General features: G+C 30.3%; 1 protein-coding gene across 1 annotated transcript in view; it reads right to left on the bottom strand.

Moving 5' to 3' along the window:
* Window positions 1-2,822: 2,822 nt before the first annotated feature.
* Window positions 2,823-17,017, bottom strand: part of LOC133337239 (carbonic anhydrase 2) — a 32,875-nt gene continuing 18,680 nt past the window's right edge. The window contains exons 2-3 of the mRNA XM_061545489.1: window positions 3,250-3,665; window positions 2,823-3,189 (exon numbers count right to left, since the gene is read on the bottom strand). Coding sequence (XP_061401473.1) covers window positions 2,827-3,189; window positions 3,250-3,665 — 779 coding nt within the window. The 3' untranslated portion in view covers window positions 2,823-2,826. The remainder of the gene's footprint in view (window positions 3,190-3,249; window positions 3,666-17,017) is intronic.

Raw genomic sequence — 17,017 nt, 5'->3', positions numbered from 1 at the left:
AAGGATATTAGGCATGGGTTTTGTAAGGATTTTTCTCAAGGATTATTAAGGATAATAGGGGTGGATTTTTTAAGGATTTTTCTCAAGGATTATTAAGGATAATAGGCGTGGATTTTTTAAAGAATTTTTTTCGCACGGACTATTAAGGATAATAGGCGTGGATTTTTTAAAGACTTTTTTTGCAAGGATCATCAAGGATAATAGGCGTGGATTTTTTAAAGAATTTTTTCGCAAGGATCATCAAGGATAATAGGCGTGAATTTTTTAAAGATTTTTTTCGCAAGAATCATAAAGGATAATAGGCGTGGCTTTTTTATAGAATTTTTTCGCAAGGATCATCAAGGATAATAGGCGTGGATTTTTTAAAGAATTTTTTCGCAAGGATCATAAAGGATAATAGTATTTTTTAAAGAATTTTTTTCGCAAGGATCATAGGCGTGTATTTTTTAAAGATTCTTTTCGCAAGGATCATCAAGGATAATAGGCGTGGATTTTTTAAAGAATTTTTTTTCGCAAGGATCATCGAGGATAATAGGCGTGGATTTTTTAAAGAATTTTTTTCGCAAGGATTATTAAGGAAAATAGGTGTATGGATATATACGAGAGATATTTCTGGTTTCATAAATATTATTTTTTCAAAGGCGTGGATTTTTTTAAGAATATTTTTTCAAAAGCCATTGTAGGCGTGGATCTCTTAATCAATACTTTTTCAGAGACGAAAACATTTTTTAACAACAGTAACCGTGTTAGGTCCATTGTAGTCGTAATTTTTTAAAGAATATTTTCTCCTGAAAACCTTTTTTGCTATAAAATTGCTATAAAATTAATTTAACCTGATATTTTAAGTTAAATGAACAAAAATGCAACCCTCGAATATTTTTTCTTGATCTTCATTGATACACATAAAAACTACATTACTTCTCCTATCCAATAGCGAAAGATTCATCCAAATATCTCCATTCGTTGCCGAGTTATGGCCATTTGAAGTGAACCTTGTGTCAAAATATAGCTGCTACGCGATTCTGTTTGCCTGGTATGGCAAATGGGAAAATCGGCAAATTTGCAACTCCACAAAACCAGAAAAATGTGGATGCGTTGCCAACATTTTTTCATTGTGTTTCCATGTTAGATGGCGAAAAAGGTGAGCATACTTTTAGGCGTTACACAAAGCAGCAATCGTTGTGGTTGGCAACACATCGGCATTTTTCTGGTTTTTTGGAATTGCAAAATAGTCGTTTTTCCCATTTGCCATACCAGGCAAACAGAATCGTGTAGCAGCTATATTTTGACACAAGGTTCACTTCAAATGGTTATAACTCGGAAATGAATGGAGATATTTGAATGAAATTTTCACTATTGGATAGGGGAAGTGATGTAGTTTTTATGTGTTCCAATAAATTGAGGAAAAGAAATATTTGAAATGTGGATATTTACATTTTAATAAAAAAACACCACTTGTGGATTTGTTGAGGATTTTTATTAAGCGGATTTTTATTCGAATTTTAATAGGGCAAGGATTTTTTAAAGAATATTTTTTGAACTGCTAATAGAGCGCATTATTTTTTAAAGAATATTTTTGTAAGGTACCAATAGATGGGATCTTTTTACATACTTTTTTCAGGTGCCTATAGAGGATGGATTTTTTAAAAAATATTTTTATGGACTATTATGAGGTCTCGATTTTGAAAGAATATTTTTCCAAAGCATACTATGAGGCAGGATTTTTAAAGAATATGTTTTTAAGGCATAATATGAGGCGTGTATTTTTAAAGAATATTTTTTAGAGGCCTAATATGAGGCGTGGATTTTTAAAGAATATTTTTAAAGGCCTAATATGAGGCGTGGATTTTAAAGAATATTTTTTAGAGGTCTAATATGAGGCGTGGAGTTTTAAAGAATATTTTTTAGAGGCCTAATTTGAGGCGTGGATTTTTAAAGAATAAAAATAATATGAGGCGTGGATTTTTAAAGAATATATTTAAAGGCCTAATATGAGGCGTGGATTTTTAAAGAATATTTTTTAGAGGCCTAATATGAGGCGTGGATTTTTAAAGAATATTTTTTAGAGGCCTAATATGAGGCGTGGATTTTTAAAGAATATTTTTTAGAGGCCTAATATGAGGCGTGGATTTTTAAAGAATATTTTTTAGAGGCCTAATATGAGGCGTGGATTTTTAAAGAATATTTTTTAGAGGCCTAATATGAGGCGTGGATTTTTAAAGAATATTTTTTAGAGGCCTAATATGAGGCGTGGATTTTTAAAGATTTTTTTTAATATCTTTAAAATTAATTTAATTATTTTTCTTATGTCAATTTGATATGTGGCCAGGCAGCTTCAATTGTTATTGCTTGTGTGTGAATATGGTTTTTGTTTACAATACCTTAAAGCGGCCGGGCGACACATCAACACTGCCACATCTAAATCTAATTAAAAGACCAGCTGTTTACATTCAATACAATCATTTTTTTATTATTATTTCTTTTATTTATTTAACAATTATCAGTGCATTTACAACAATCAGTGCTTACAATGATGACAACTAAATATATTTAAATAGCGAACGAAAAAAATTAAAACCAAAATAAAAACAAAAAATCAAAAAATGACTTAAAAGACAAAAAAAGTCTAATTTAAAATTAAAACTTTGGAAATACTTTGTTGTTGTTGTTTAATTAATTAATTATTTAAATAATTTATAATAATAAAACAAGATCTAAACTGCAAATAAAGCAATAATACCATTTTCATTTACTAATAAATATAACTCTCTGATCTCAGCTGTGTGTCCGAGTGTCATATCTTTGCTCTCTCGTCGATCCCCAAAATTAATGTTCACCAAATTCACGCAATTCACGATTGGCCAATGGTAGAGGAGGACGGAAATTATTAATGACCTTGCCGTTAAATTCATTGCAGGGGCAATCTTCCTTCACATCATAACAATTCAAATCACGCATAGCTTCCAGCTGATCGTGGGACACTTCAATGGGGGTCTTGAAGACAATCCAAATGACACATTCCGAACAGGGTGGAGTGGTTAGGGAACCTTCATAGGTCCAATAGGTGGTGGTGCTGGGCAATAACTTGGCTGGATCACAGCCATTGGGTAGGGTGACACGGTCACCCTTGTGTTTGATAAATTGCAAGAGGCTGGAAATTCTATCGAACTCGGGATGATGGAGACCAGGCTACAAGCAAACAAAATTTTTTATTAATTTCAATTTTAAAATTAAAAAAAGATTTCTTACCTGCAAGAAAACACCCAACACCGCCAAACCATCAGGCTGGGCAGCAGCTTCATTAAACGAACTATATTTCGTTGTATTCCAATGGACCAAATGCAATTCTCCAGCATAGGAAACTCCATCAACAGTGTGTTCTGAACCCTTGCTATCATTACAACCCCAATGACAATGGAATTGTTCCAATTTATAGATATTATCACCCAATGGACCACCGGTCAGTTCCGATTCTGTACCATTAACATCGACACGCCAGCAATAGCCAGGGTTAACCAAACTCTTGGTATGTTCGGGAACATATTTCCACTTGAGGGGAGCAACTTTCAAATCGCTACCCTTTTTACAGACGGCAGTATCAATGTCAACTGGGGACTGGCGAGTGCCCTTGGCCTGAGGGAATTCTTCGAACCACTTATCGGGACCTGAAATTGAAAAAAAGAGAATATTTCAGAGATTAGTAAAAAAGGGAATAATAGTACGTTTACATTAAACCGGATTTCGTTAACCCAGTGGGTTTCAATTGTCATTTCCTTTGCATATATGTCAAATAAATCCTCATAAAGTTCTAATGTGCAAGGAGTTTAAGAAAAGTTTTAAAAGAAAATTTATAGTATAAATTTACTTGAAGTCCTTAAATCACCAAAGACTCAAATACAGAACTGCATTTGCATTAGAACTTTTTAAGGCCTAATATTAGGTGTGGATTATCAAAGAATATTTTTTCAAGGCCTAATATGAGGAGTGGGTTTTAAAGAATATTTCTTTCAAGGGTTTTAAAGATTTTTTTAATGGATAGTGTGTACTACACTTAAGTGTAAGCATATACCTAGTTCACATAATATTTACTGCAATATTTTGATATATTACCTTGACATTTGACTAGTTATTATGAAGCATGACATGTGGCAAAAGGAAACAAATATTATACAAAACTGATAGTGTGTACTACACTTAAGTGTTCTTCTCAAAAATCCGCGAATTTGACAATGTCGATCGCGAGAATTTCTGGATTTGCTACACTTGCTAAGCCTGGTTCAAAAAGTTTTAATACAATATTTTGATATCTTGACATGTGACTAGTTATTATGACGCATGACATGTGGCAAAAAAAATATATTATTCAAAACTGATAGTGTGTACTCCACTTTAGTGTTATCATCCAAAAACCGCCTATCTGACTATGTCGATCAAGAAAAATTCTGGATTTGTTAAAAAATGTATTATTCAAAACTGATAGTGTGTACTACACTTAAGTATAAGCCTGGCTCACACAATATTTACTGCAATATTTTAATATATTATCTTGACATGTGACTAGTTATTATGACGCATGACATGTGGCAAAAGGGGAAAAAATATTATTCAGAACTGAGAATGTGTACTACACTTAAGTGTTCTTCTCCAAAAACCGCGTATTTGGCAATGACAATCACGAACATTTTTGGATTTGCTAAAAAATATTATTCAAAACTTATAGTTTGTACTACACTTAAGTTTAACCACAATAATATTTGCTGCAATAATTTGATATAATTTTGACATGTGACTACTTATTATGACGCATGTCATGTGGCAAAAGGAAAAACATATTATTCAAAACTAATAGTGTGTATTGCACTTAAGTGGTAGCATTAGCCTGGTTCACATAGCGTGATGATAATATTGATTGGAAGATGTTGGTGTATTTATTTCCCATGTGGCTAGTTATAGTGCCCCATGGCATGTGGCAAATACGCCAAAGAGTAACAATTTGACATGTGGCTGAATCTCTTTAAAAATTATTCACAATGGCATTCACGATGTTAAATGTGGCATATATTGGAAAATATTCAAAGAATATTGTGTCGTATGAACAAGATTAATTTATACATGATTTCGACTTCTATTTTATTCCAGATTCTATTGTTAATATTGTAATAAAAATCGGCTACAATTTGGCATGATAATAAAAAGTATTAAAATAATTAGTGTACTAATTTAATATGTGACCATGCACCTTAATTAAAATGTTTGATGTACTGACTTAACATGTGATTTTTTCGTTTTAGGGAATAATAAACTGGGCAACTGCTTGAATCTGGTTTAAAGTAGATCACACGGTATGAACACGTGTGAACTTTTAATTTTAAACCTATCAACAAATATTGATATGTAAAGATTGCATATTATTTTTAATGTTCATCACAAGTTAATAAATGTGATGAGGTGTGAACACGTTGCTGAAATGTCATAATCGAGATTTATTAAAAAGGTCACCCATTAACTAAAATTCAGCTGTTTTTTCTCAAGTCTAATGTCAAAAATTTGAAGTTTGTTTGCGTTTTCATAATGGAAGTTAATTCAGAATAACGAATTTTGACAGCAAACTTGAGAATCGGCTGATATCCAGCTGGTCTCCCTGGATGGCCTGATTAATAGGCCTTGGCCATAATTATTATCATAAAAGTTGTGGCATAACTTAGTATGCCAATAAAAAGGTAGTGTACTGATTTAACATGTGGTCAGGTACTTTAATGGAAGATTTTGACATGCTGACACAACATGTGACTAGTAGGTTTAGGGGGCACGTAACCGCCGATAAATTGCAATAATAATTAATATCACAGTGCATGGGCATGTGTGAGTGTTTAAAGCTTACATATGTCAAATTGTATTTTTGTACAAAACTAAGTCGTTTAAAATTGAAATATCAAATTTACGTTTTAAACCACAGAAATTGACATGTGTAGCAGCAAGAATATTCATTTGTTTTGGATTTTTTTATGAATATTAGATGTGGTTGAATTTCTTATGAGAAATATTTCCATGTGTAAACATTGTTAAATATTTTAATGTACAGAATTTCTAATTCCCAATTTAATGTTGATGAAAACTTTTAAGATCAAATCTGTTATGATGTAAACACAGTCTTAGTGGAAATGCCTATTTTTTGTAATCAGGAAGATCAGCTGATTCTAAATCCTATTTTCAGAATTAGCTTTATTTTAAATCAATTATAATTCAAGAAGAAATGTTGTGTCATGCAATTTTCCTCATAAGATTATGTATAACAACACACCTTTGTTTAAAAGTCCATCCATCTGTCAAAATTTTCCTTATAATATTTCACAACGTTTTTAACATTTAATTAATCGTATGAAACATGGTCTTTAACAGTTAATCGAGACATCAGCTGTGCTAAATGGACTACCTATTTATTGTGACATGTAATTAATCGAGAAAAAAGTGGGCTTATATCATGATGCAATGATAAGGTGATGTATAAAAACAAAAACATTTGTTTTTGTCTCGACCATCTGTCAAATTTTTCCATACAATATTTCACATGGTTGGCAACATTGCACATCGAATTCAAATAGAAATTACGCACTTTGACAGTTAAACAAGTCATCAGCTGTGCTAAATGGACTATATATTTATTGTGGCATGGTAGAAATTACGCACTTTGACAGATAATCAAGTCATCAGCTGTGCTAAATGGACTACCTATTTATTGTGCCTTGTAATAAATCGAGAGAAGAGTAGGCTTATATCATGATGCAATAATAGGGTGATGTATCAAAACAAAAACATTTGTTTTTGTCTCGACCATCTGTCAAATTTTTCCATACAATATTTCACATAGTTGGCAACATTGCACATCGAGTTCAAATAGAAATTACTCACATTGACAGTTAATCAAGTCATCAGTTGCGCTAAATGGACTACCTATTCAGTGTCACATGGCTTATATGATAATTAAAGAACCCAGGCGACATGTCAAGCGATTAAATATTTTCTGCACTCCTTACTAATTTTCATTATTTTTAAACATTGTTCTGCCCTCGTTATTTTTTTCATTTCTTGATATTTCAAATTTGTTTTCCAATCTCTGTTTTTATTTGCCATAATAATCATTGTATGCAGTAAAGTTAATTTTTATGGCAATTTTATTATCTGCCAGGCGATAAGAATTCTAAAACAATGATTTATACCGAACACATATGGTAGAGAGATCCGCAGAATATCCAGACCGTTTCGGCATGTTTGCAAAATTATAAAAATAAAATAAAAGCGGAATTTATTTGTTTATGATATTACTATAAAGTTTTGTATGTGTTTTCAAACAGATATTAAATTGTTTTTATTATTATTAGATAGATAAGAAAAAAAGCCGACAAGAAAATCTAAACATTGATGGGAAAATTTTGTAGATGATAATAAAAAAAGGAAACCTGAATGATCGGAATAAACATAAAATCTGGGAGAGGAATATTTTTAAAGGAAAAATTGGAACTGGTAAAAACTTTCCAATGTATTTAAAAATTCAATCGAAAAGAAATTCTATACATTTTATAGTACATTTACATTGTATTGAATTTATTTAAACCAGTGGGTTTTAATTGTCAATTTCGTTGTATATATGTCATATAAATCTTCATAAAGTATGTTAACCCGCTCAAAATTCTAATGTACATGCCGTTTAACTCGCTCAATAGTTCTAATTTATAAGTCGATTTCGATTTTTCTAAGTTCTGGCATGTTGAATTCAAGTAGAAACCATGAACTTTGACAGTTAATCGAATAGTCAGCTGTGCTTAAATGGAGTACCTATTTATTGAGCCATGGCGTAATGTAAACACGACTAAAATCGAATTACTAAGGGTTCACATGTTGTAATATTTGTTGTTTAATATGAGGTCATTTAAGTTTTTGTTCTTTTTTCACTGCAATAATTTTGCAATATGTTTATTTTTCTTGCCTACGCTCAGTCCACACGAGAAGAATTTTTAATAAGTTTCTTTGTGTGGCTAAAAAGATATTTTTGCATTGATGGACTTATGGTCCGAAAAAAAATCAACTTCTCAAACTTTCACATGACCACCATATGTTGAAAGCCATTTCTCCCAACCTTATCAAATTCCGAAAAACAAAAATCTAAACAATTTAGTCATGAGTTCAAATTCTATTTCCAGTCTTTACCTTCATCGCCAAAGATTTATTATTTTGTGGAAAAACTATAGTTATCAAATATTTTTTTTTATATTTATTTGTGTCTGGGGGTATTAATGACAAAATTTATTTGTTTAGATACCACACACCGAACAAAAGAAATCAATACGCTACCATCCGACCGAACACCTAAATAATACATTATAAAGTCTTAAAAATCGATACTGTCACCAGCGCTTGGGTATTAATACATCAAAATGTCAGCAGGCCGGGATTTGTAAAAAAGGAAAATAACAAACAAATTTAATGTGAACTGTAAATAAAATTATGATAAGAATTTTATTTTTAAAAAATGCCACTGCAAAAAAAACGAAGAATGTTCAAATTGTGAATTATATTTATCACATTCATATGATTGTGTGTTCATAATTGATGACCTGCGGTCGTGTAATTTATTTTTTGTTATTGCTTATCAGCTGACTGGCTGTCTGAATTCGTAGCACTGGGGTTAGTGTGGTGGCGAATTGTTAACATTATTTGATCGTGTAACCTTACATGACTAAGTGCAATACAACAAAAATAATAATATTAAACTTTATGATAAACATTTTTTATGTATTAATATAAATTAAAAGTTTTTTTTATTTTATGTTAACAAGTTTTTTTTATTACAAATCTGACACATTTAATGTTTTTACTCATTTGGTAGAAGATCAGCTGATACTAACTTCAACTGTCAAAATTAGCTTTAGTCAAAAATTCGCTTTAGTAATATGTAGTAGTTATTAAAGACACTTAATTTGCCAATTCACAATGATTGATTTGGACAGCCAAGAAACAGCTGACATGCTGATCTTTCTGAATGACCTTATTAATAGGTCTCGTTTCTTAACTTTTTCATTTTACCAAGGAAGATCAGCTCAGATAATCTGACAGTACGTGGAAGTATCAGCTGATTGTCCTCTTTGATAGCTCATATTATTGTGAATCAATCGTAAATGGGCATTTTGTTGGTAAATCACGAGATCTTGTTTGCGTTTCGATATTGGAAGTCAATTTACAATAAGGGATTTTTCACAACAAAATTGAGAAGCAGCAGAAGAAGCATAGGCAGCTGGTATTCCTGGATGGCCTTTTTATAGGCCTTGGTAAATAATAAACAATGGATTGGTCCATGATGCAATAAAAATGTGATGTATCAAAACAAAAATATTTTCATCTCGACAATTTTTTCATATAATATTTCACATGGTTGGCAACATTGCACATCGAATTCATGTTGAAATTACCCACTTTGACAGTTAATCAAGTCATCAGCTGCGTCAAATTGCCATAGATTGGTCCTTGGCACAATAAATAAAAACCCCATGAGGAACAGCTGATCATTAGATTAACTGCCAAAATACGATTTGTTATTTGTTGTGTGTGTCATTTGTTTACATTAGAAAATAATACTTTTGAATAGAAAATATTAAAATTATTATAAATATTAAATGATTTTAAAACAATACATGTTCAAATGGAATTTTTATCTTATGGAGATAAATTCCTATTAGAATACTAAATACAATACAAAATGAAATTAGAAATGTATATGTAAACAAATATCAGCTGACTGGCTTTATTTCATTTTAATACTAGTCTAAGCATCTAGGTTTTAGATCCTCAAATTATAAATCAAGTCGAGTTAGAAGGAATAGTCCGTGATGCAATAATAAGGTGATGTATCAAAACAAAAACATCTGTTTTTTTTTTTTATTCGACCATCTGTCAAATTTTATCTAGTAATATTTCCCATGGTTGGTAACATTGCACGTTAAATTCAAGTGGAAACCATGATGCAATAATAAGATGATTTACCAAAACAAAAACATATGTTATTTATTCGACCACCTGTCAAATGTTCTTAAGTAATATTTCTCATGCTTGGCAACATTGCACGTTAAATGCATGTCATGGTGGAATAATAATGTGATGTGTCAAAACAAAAACCTTTGTTTTTGTCTCGACCATCTGTCAGTTTTCCTTAAAATATTTCATGTAGAAATTACCCACTTTGACAGTTATTCAAGACATCAGCTGCGCTAAATGGACTACCTATTTATTGTGCCATGGTAGAAACTATGCACTTTGACAGTTAATCGGATAGTCAGCTGTGCTTAAATGGAGTACCATTTTATTGTACCATGGCGTAATGTAAATACGGCTTAAATCGAATTACTAAGGGTTCACATGTTGTAATATTGTAATATGAGGCCTGGTCATACATTAAACATTTTTACAGGACCACTTTGACGTAATATTTCACTACAAAGTACTTTTTAGTTCTTGTTGTTTTTTTTCACTGCAATAATTTTGCAATATGTTTATTTTTCTTGCCTACGCTCAGTCCACATGAGAAGAATTCTTAATAAGTTTCTTTGTGTGACTTAAAAAAAGTTTATTTTCCATATGCTGATGGAAAAGGCATTAATTGTTGCATGCGCGACCATTAAGGATTGAATAAATTCAATGACGCGTTTTTTGCATTGCATTGACCAAAAAACTTAATAGCTTGCATATGGAAATGTTTTGTATTTTTGCAGTCTTTTTCCATTCTTCCGTTTTGGCAGTGTCTGGAATAATTAAATATGTTGGCGTTGACGCTGATTAATTTGTTACACACATATCTATATATCTATCTTATTCGATTGACAGACGTTTGGTGTGAAATATATTGTTGTCTTAAATGTGTATATAACGAAAAAATACTTTGAAAGTGATAGAAATTATTTGGTAAGGAAGTCACGTTCACGTCTTACGTTCTATCGATGCAGATTATGCAATGTGGTGGTAATAAAATTGAGAGGATTTTTTTTTGTATTTTGCAATAAAATAGATAAATAAAAATTAAATTTGTTGTTTAAAATGCAACACTGTTATGCTAACTTTCTGGAATAATAATCTAAAACGTCATGCACACTAGAACTTGTTGCTGGGTAAACATCCTCTATGAGGATTTAATTGACATTTATGCAATGGAATTGACAATTTAAATCCACTGGGTTTACTAAATCCCGTACAGTGTAAATGTATTATTATTTATTTTTTGTAAACACAGTGTTCGAAAATAATATAACAAAATATGATTTTATTTTTTCTATGAAAAATTTTCGTAAAATATCCACGCTTTTTGGTGCAATAATTTTATGAAAAATGTTCTTGAAATAAGCACAATTATTGGTCATATAATTATATGAAAAATGTTACGTAAAAATCCCCACTTGTTGCTCTAATATTTCATCTATGATTATTGGTCGAACAATTTTACTAAAAAATTCATTAAAAATTCCACTTTTTGTATGAAAAATGTTCCTAAATAATATAATTCTATGAAAAAGTTATTTAACAATCAACTTTCATTGGTCTAAAAATTATATGTAAATCGTTCTTAAAAAAATCCACGCTTTGGGTCTTATAATTCTATGAAAAATGTTCTTAAAAAATTCAAGCTTATTGGCAAAATGACTTTATGAAAATATTCCTAAAAAAATCTACGCTTATTGCTCAATAATTCTATGTAAAATGTTACTAGAAAATCAACACTTGTTGGTCTAATATTTCTGTGGAAAATGTTCTTAAAAAATCTGCGCTTATTGCTCAAATAATTTTATGAAAAATGTTCTTAAAAAATCTACGCTTATTGCTCAAATAATTTTATGAAAAATGTTCTCAAATAATCCACCCTTAATGGTCTTACATATAATTCTATAAAAAAATTTTCTTAAAAAATCTACGCTTATTGGTACGAAAAAGATTATTAAAAATCCCCTCTTATTGGTCTAATAATTTTATGAAAATCGTTCTTAAAAAATTCATGCTTATTGGTCTTATTATGCAATGAAAACTGTTATTAAAATTTCCACTTTTCTTAAAAAAAATCTACGCTTATTGCTCAAATAATTATATGAAAAATGTTCTTAAAAAATGTACGCTTATTGGTCATATAATTCTATGAAAACCGTTATTAAAAAAAATCCAAACTTAATGGACTTATAAATCTTTGAAAATGTTTCTTAAAAAATCCACGCTTATTGAAGCGTTTTTTTCTATGAAAATGTTCTTAAAAAGTCCACGCTTATTGAAGGGATTATTTTATGAAAAATGTTCATAAAAATGTCCACACATATTAGCTAAATATTTCCATGAAAAATGTTCCAAAAAATTCGCACTTATTGATCTAAACACTTCCTAAGAGAATGGTCTGATATGTTTTATGAAATGTATTCCTAAAAAATTCACACTTATTAGTCAAACAATTCTTTAAGGAATTTTCTTAAAGAATTAATGGTTATATAAAAAGTGTTCTTAAAAAAATCACATGTATTGATCGGATATTTTTTATGAAAATTGTTCTTAAAATCCACGTTATTTGTTAGTAAGTCTATGTCAAGATTCTTAAAAATAAAAAATGTTTAGAAATTCAGGCTTATCGGTCTTCGATTTCGATGAAAATTTTTCTTAAGAAAATGGTGTGATATTTTTTATGGAAAGTTTCCTAAAGAAATGCACGCATATTGGTCTATTAATTCTATGAAAATGTTCGTTAAAAAGTTTTTTTCCTAAGAAAAGGGTCTGATATTTTTTATGAAAAGTATTCATGAAACCCCACGCTTATTCGTCTAATATTTCTTAAAGAAATCTTGTTAATGAATTCATAAAAAATGCTTTTAATAATCCACACGCAATAATCTGATATTTTTATGAAAACTGTTCTTAAAATTCCACTTAATTACCTTCCACGCTTATTGATCTAATAATTTTATGAAAAATGTTTCTTAAAAGATCCAGACATATTAGATAAATATTTCTATGAAAAATATACTTGACAAAACTCCACGCTTATTTGTTTAATAATTTTTCGTAAGAAAAGGGCCTGACATTTTTTATGAAAAAAATTCCTAAAAAAATCGACGCTATTTCTTATATATATGTATATTTTCTTAAGAAATTTTTTTTGAAAAATCTATGGTTATATCATAAAACGTTCCTAAAAATCCACACCTATTAATCTGATGTTTTTTATGAAAACTGTTCATAAAATCAACGAAGAAGGGCTAGAAGATTGTAAACATTCTTAAAAAATCCAACAATATTACTCAAAAATCCATAATGTTTCTTAAAAATGTAATGTTTTATTTATTTTTTGTTTTGTTTTTGTAATCCCGTTTCATGTTATTTCCCTCTTCGAATATCTTATCACCCGTTCCCAAGAAAATAAAAAACACACCCATTATTCTTGCGCCGTAAACAAATACAAGACAGCAACACACTGTTTACATTGATAAATACGTGCTGATTAAAGGCCTAAGAAAGATATCAAAAATATTTTCATCTGCAGATACTGATATCACGTGCCGCGGCAGCGGAACTTCTTCATGACATGTGATCAAGAAAACAAAAAAAAAAAAACTTGCAGAAGTCATGACACATTTTTTCGAAAATGAAGAAGAACAAGTCCAAAATTTATTTTTCATACACCCCCATCCAAATGTTGTTGTGTTCACATGTTCGAGATTAATTAATGATTGATATAAAATTAATTTAATTGTGTGTTTTATTATTATTTTTTCAAACAACAATTAACGGTGAAGTGTCAACAATAAAAATAAATTAAAAAAATAAACTAATTAAAACATAATTGCAATATTTTCATTAGATTAGACATAAAATATGCTTTTGTTTGTTGTTGTTGTTTTTTATTATATTTTTTATTAGTAATTACCGGTGGCGTCTATTTTTAAGGTTCTTGTGTGTAGTCTGTCTCTTTTATCGTTTAATGATTGATCGATTAATTGTACAATAAAATTACGATTACGAAAATGGGTGGTGAGATTTCTTGATTTTTTTAAATGAGATTTTTTTAAAGGCTTTATTTAGAGAAAGATAACCCTAGAGAAAGTGGTGTGGACAGATTGGAGTGGTATTTTAATGACAATACAAATATTACGGTTACACATCATATTGTTTTTTATTTAATTTTTATAAATCATACTTAAAGTACATTTACATATATGATTTTCAAACTACTTCATTAAGGAAATTTAAAAATGCAACCCAACTTTTAACATCATGATTTAAATGACAGTCAATAAGTGTTTAGACTATGCTATCTAAATCGAAATACTAAATCGTAGCTATCTACACTGCGTATCATAACTATAGACGCACCCTTAATTCAATTGGTATGTTAGTTGACAAATAAAATGGACCCATTAAGTTATTGTTCACAATAAAACGATCAAAAACACATATTATTCAACAAAAATAATTAATTTATTCTTTATGGTTTCGCCGAATTCTGCCCTTTCAAAATTGCTGGTGTTGCATAACTATAGACGCACTTTTACAAAATTAGAAAAAAATATTTTTTAAAACTTAAATAAAATAAAATAACTTTTATAAATAATGGGTAGGGCCTCCCTTATTTTGAATAAGTTCAAAAATTTTATCCATCACACTGTTGATCAAAATTATTCGCAAGTCTTAGTCGATTGACCGCCATTCATCGTTAATCACTTCTTGGAAATAAAATAATGTTTGGTATTGGCTGTTTTCTGCATAGACACGACGAGTCAAGATTCCACACATGTTCTCGATCAGATTCTGGTCGGAAATTTTAATATTTTTCGATTTTAACCATACTTGAGTATGGCCACTTTTATGAACTGGTGCGTTGTCCTGCTAAAAAACGAGTCCTTGATTGTTGCTCCTTTCCCAAAATGTCAATAATTTGTCTTCCAAGACTTGAACGTACTCCATTGAATTCATCCGACAACATGGAAATGTCAAATAAAGCATTCCGTGGCTATAAAATGCTCCCAAGGTGGCGGTTACCGAAATATCGTTATTTCTTAATACAATATTTCGGTGGCGGTTCGTTAATGGCCTTGGGAGCATTTTATAGCCATTATTTGACATTTCCATGTTGTCGGATGAATTCAATGGAGTACGTTCAAGTCTTGGAAGACAAATTATTGCCATTTTGGGGAAGCAGCAACAATCAAGGACTCGTTTTTTAGCAGGACAACGCACCAGTTCATAAAAGTGGCCATACTCAAGTATGGTTAAAATCGAAAAATATTAAAATTTCCGACCAGAATCTGATCGAGAACATGTGTGGAATCTTGACTCGTCGTGTCTATGCAGAAAACAGCCAATACCAAACATTATTTTATTTCCAAGAAGTGATTAACGATGAATGGCGGTCAATCGACTAAGACTTGCGAATAATTTTGATCAACAGTGTGATGGATAAAATTTTTGAACTTATTCAAAATAAGGGAGGCCCTACCCATTATTTATAAAAGTTATTTTATTTTATTTAAGTTTTAAAAAATATTTTTTTCTAATTTTGTAAAAGTGCGTCTATAGTTATGCAACACCAGCAATTTTGAAAGTGCAGAATTCGGCGAAACCATAAAGAATAAATTAATTATTTTTGTTGAATAATATGTGTTTATGATCGTTTTATTGTGAACAATAACTTAATGGGTCCATTTTATTTGTCAACTAACATACCAATTGAATTAAGGGTGCGTCTATAGTTATGATACGCAGTGTAGACTGATTGATAGATGATTTTAAGTCAGTCAGCTGACTTTATTTCTAATTCCAAGTAGTTGGCAACTATTTTCATAATTCTAATAGGAATTAATCTCATTAAGGCGAAACATGCTCTGTTGTAGGTAGTCCATTTAGCGCAGCTGATGTCGCGATTAACTGTCAAAGTGAGTAATTTCTAATTAAATTCGATTTCAGAAATACATCCTAATCGTATATTTACATTGTATTGAATTTATTAAAACCATTAGATTTAAAATATGAATTACATTGAATAAATGTCAATTAAATTCCGACAAAAAATTCTAATTTAATTGCTAACATCATGATTTCGACTATGCCTTCTAAATCGACTCGATTTCTAAATCGAGGTACTAATTTCTAGCTGTTTAGGCTAGTATTAAAATGATGTCAGTCAGCTGATTGTCAGTGAGCTGATATTTGTTTACATATACATACATATTTATAGTTCCACGTATATTTACATTGTTCTAGATTTATTAAATCGCATCATGATTTCGTATTAATTGATTAGTATTAAAATTATATAAAGTCAGTCAGCTGATATTTGTTTACATATACATATTTCTTATACTACGTAGCTTGCCAATATTTTCATAATGGACGCCTACGCCAGAAAGACAATTTTTAATATTTTGACAATTAATGCATACAACAGGTAGTCCACTTAGCGCAGCTGATGACTCGATTAACTGTCAAAGTGGGTAATTGCTACCTTGCAATGTTGCCAACCATGTGAAATATTATAAGGAAACATTTTGACAGATGGTCGAGACAAAAACCAAAGGTTTTTGTTTTGGATACATCACCTTATTATTGCATCCTGAAACCAATTGTCTTCGACTTGTCTGCCACATGTAAACACAGGGTTATACAATGTAACTTAAAAGGAAATAATTTCATGTGTCTTCCTTTATTTTCGTTTGTTTCTGGTTAATAATTTGTTATACAAAATGTATTTATTTTTCTCTTCAATAGAAACGTTGTAAACTGCGTTGGGCGCCAAAATTCATTATGCAAGTCGTACGTCAATATTTTTAATTTCATCTAGATGATATACCTATTTATTGTACCCTGAATTAATGTAAACATAACCTAGATTATTTCTGAATATTTACAAAGAATTCCAAAATAAAATATTTTTTCTAATTTGTCATCTCAGGTTTTCTCACACACAGCCATAAATCAATCCAGATATTAAACGGATAAAATTCCAAAC

The sequence above is a fragment of the Musca vetustissima genome, unplaced genomic scaffold (genome assembly GCF_032173495.1).
Source record: "Musca vetustissima isolate MV318-11 ecotype Yass unplaced genomic scaffold, APGP_CSIRO_Mvet_v1 utg42001, whole genome shotgun sequence".
NCBI classification, from domain to species: Eukaryota; Metazoa; Arthropoda; class Insecta; order Diptera; family Muscidae; genus Musca; species Musca vetustissima.
This window is presented reverse-complemented; position numbering and strand designations above follow the sequence as displayed.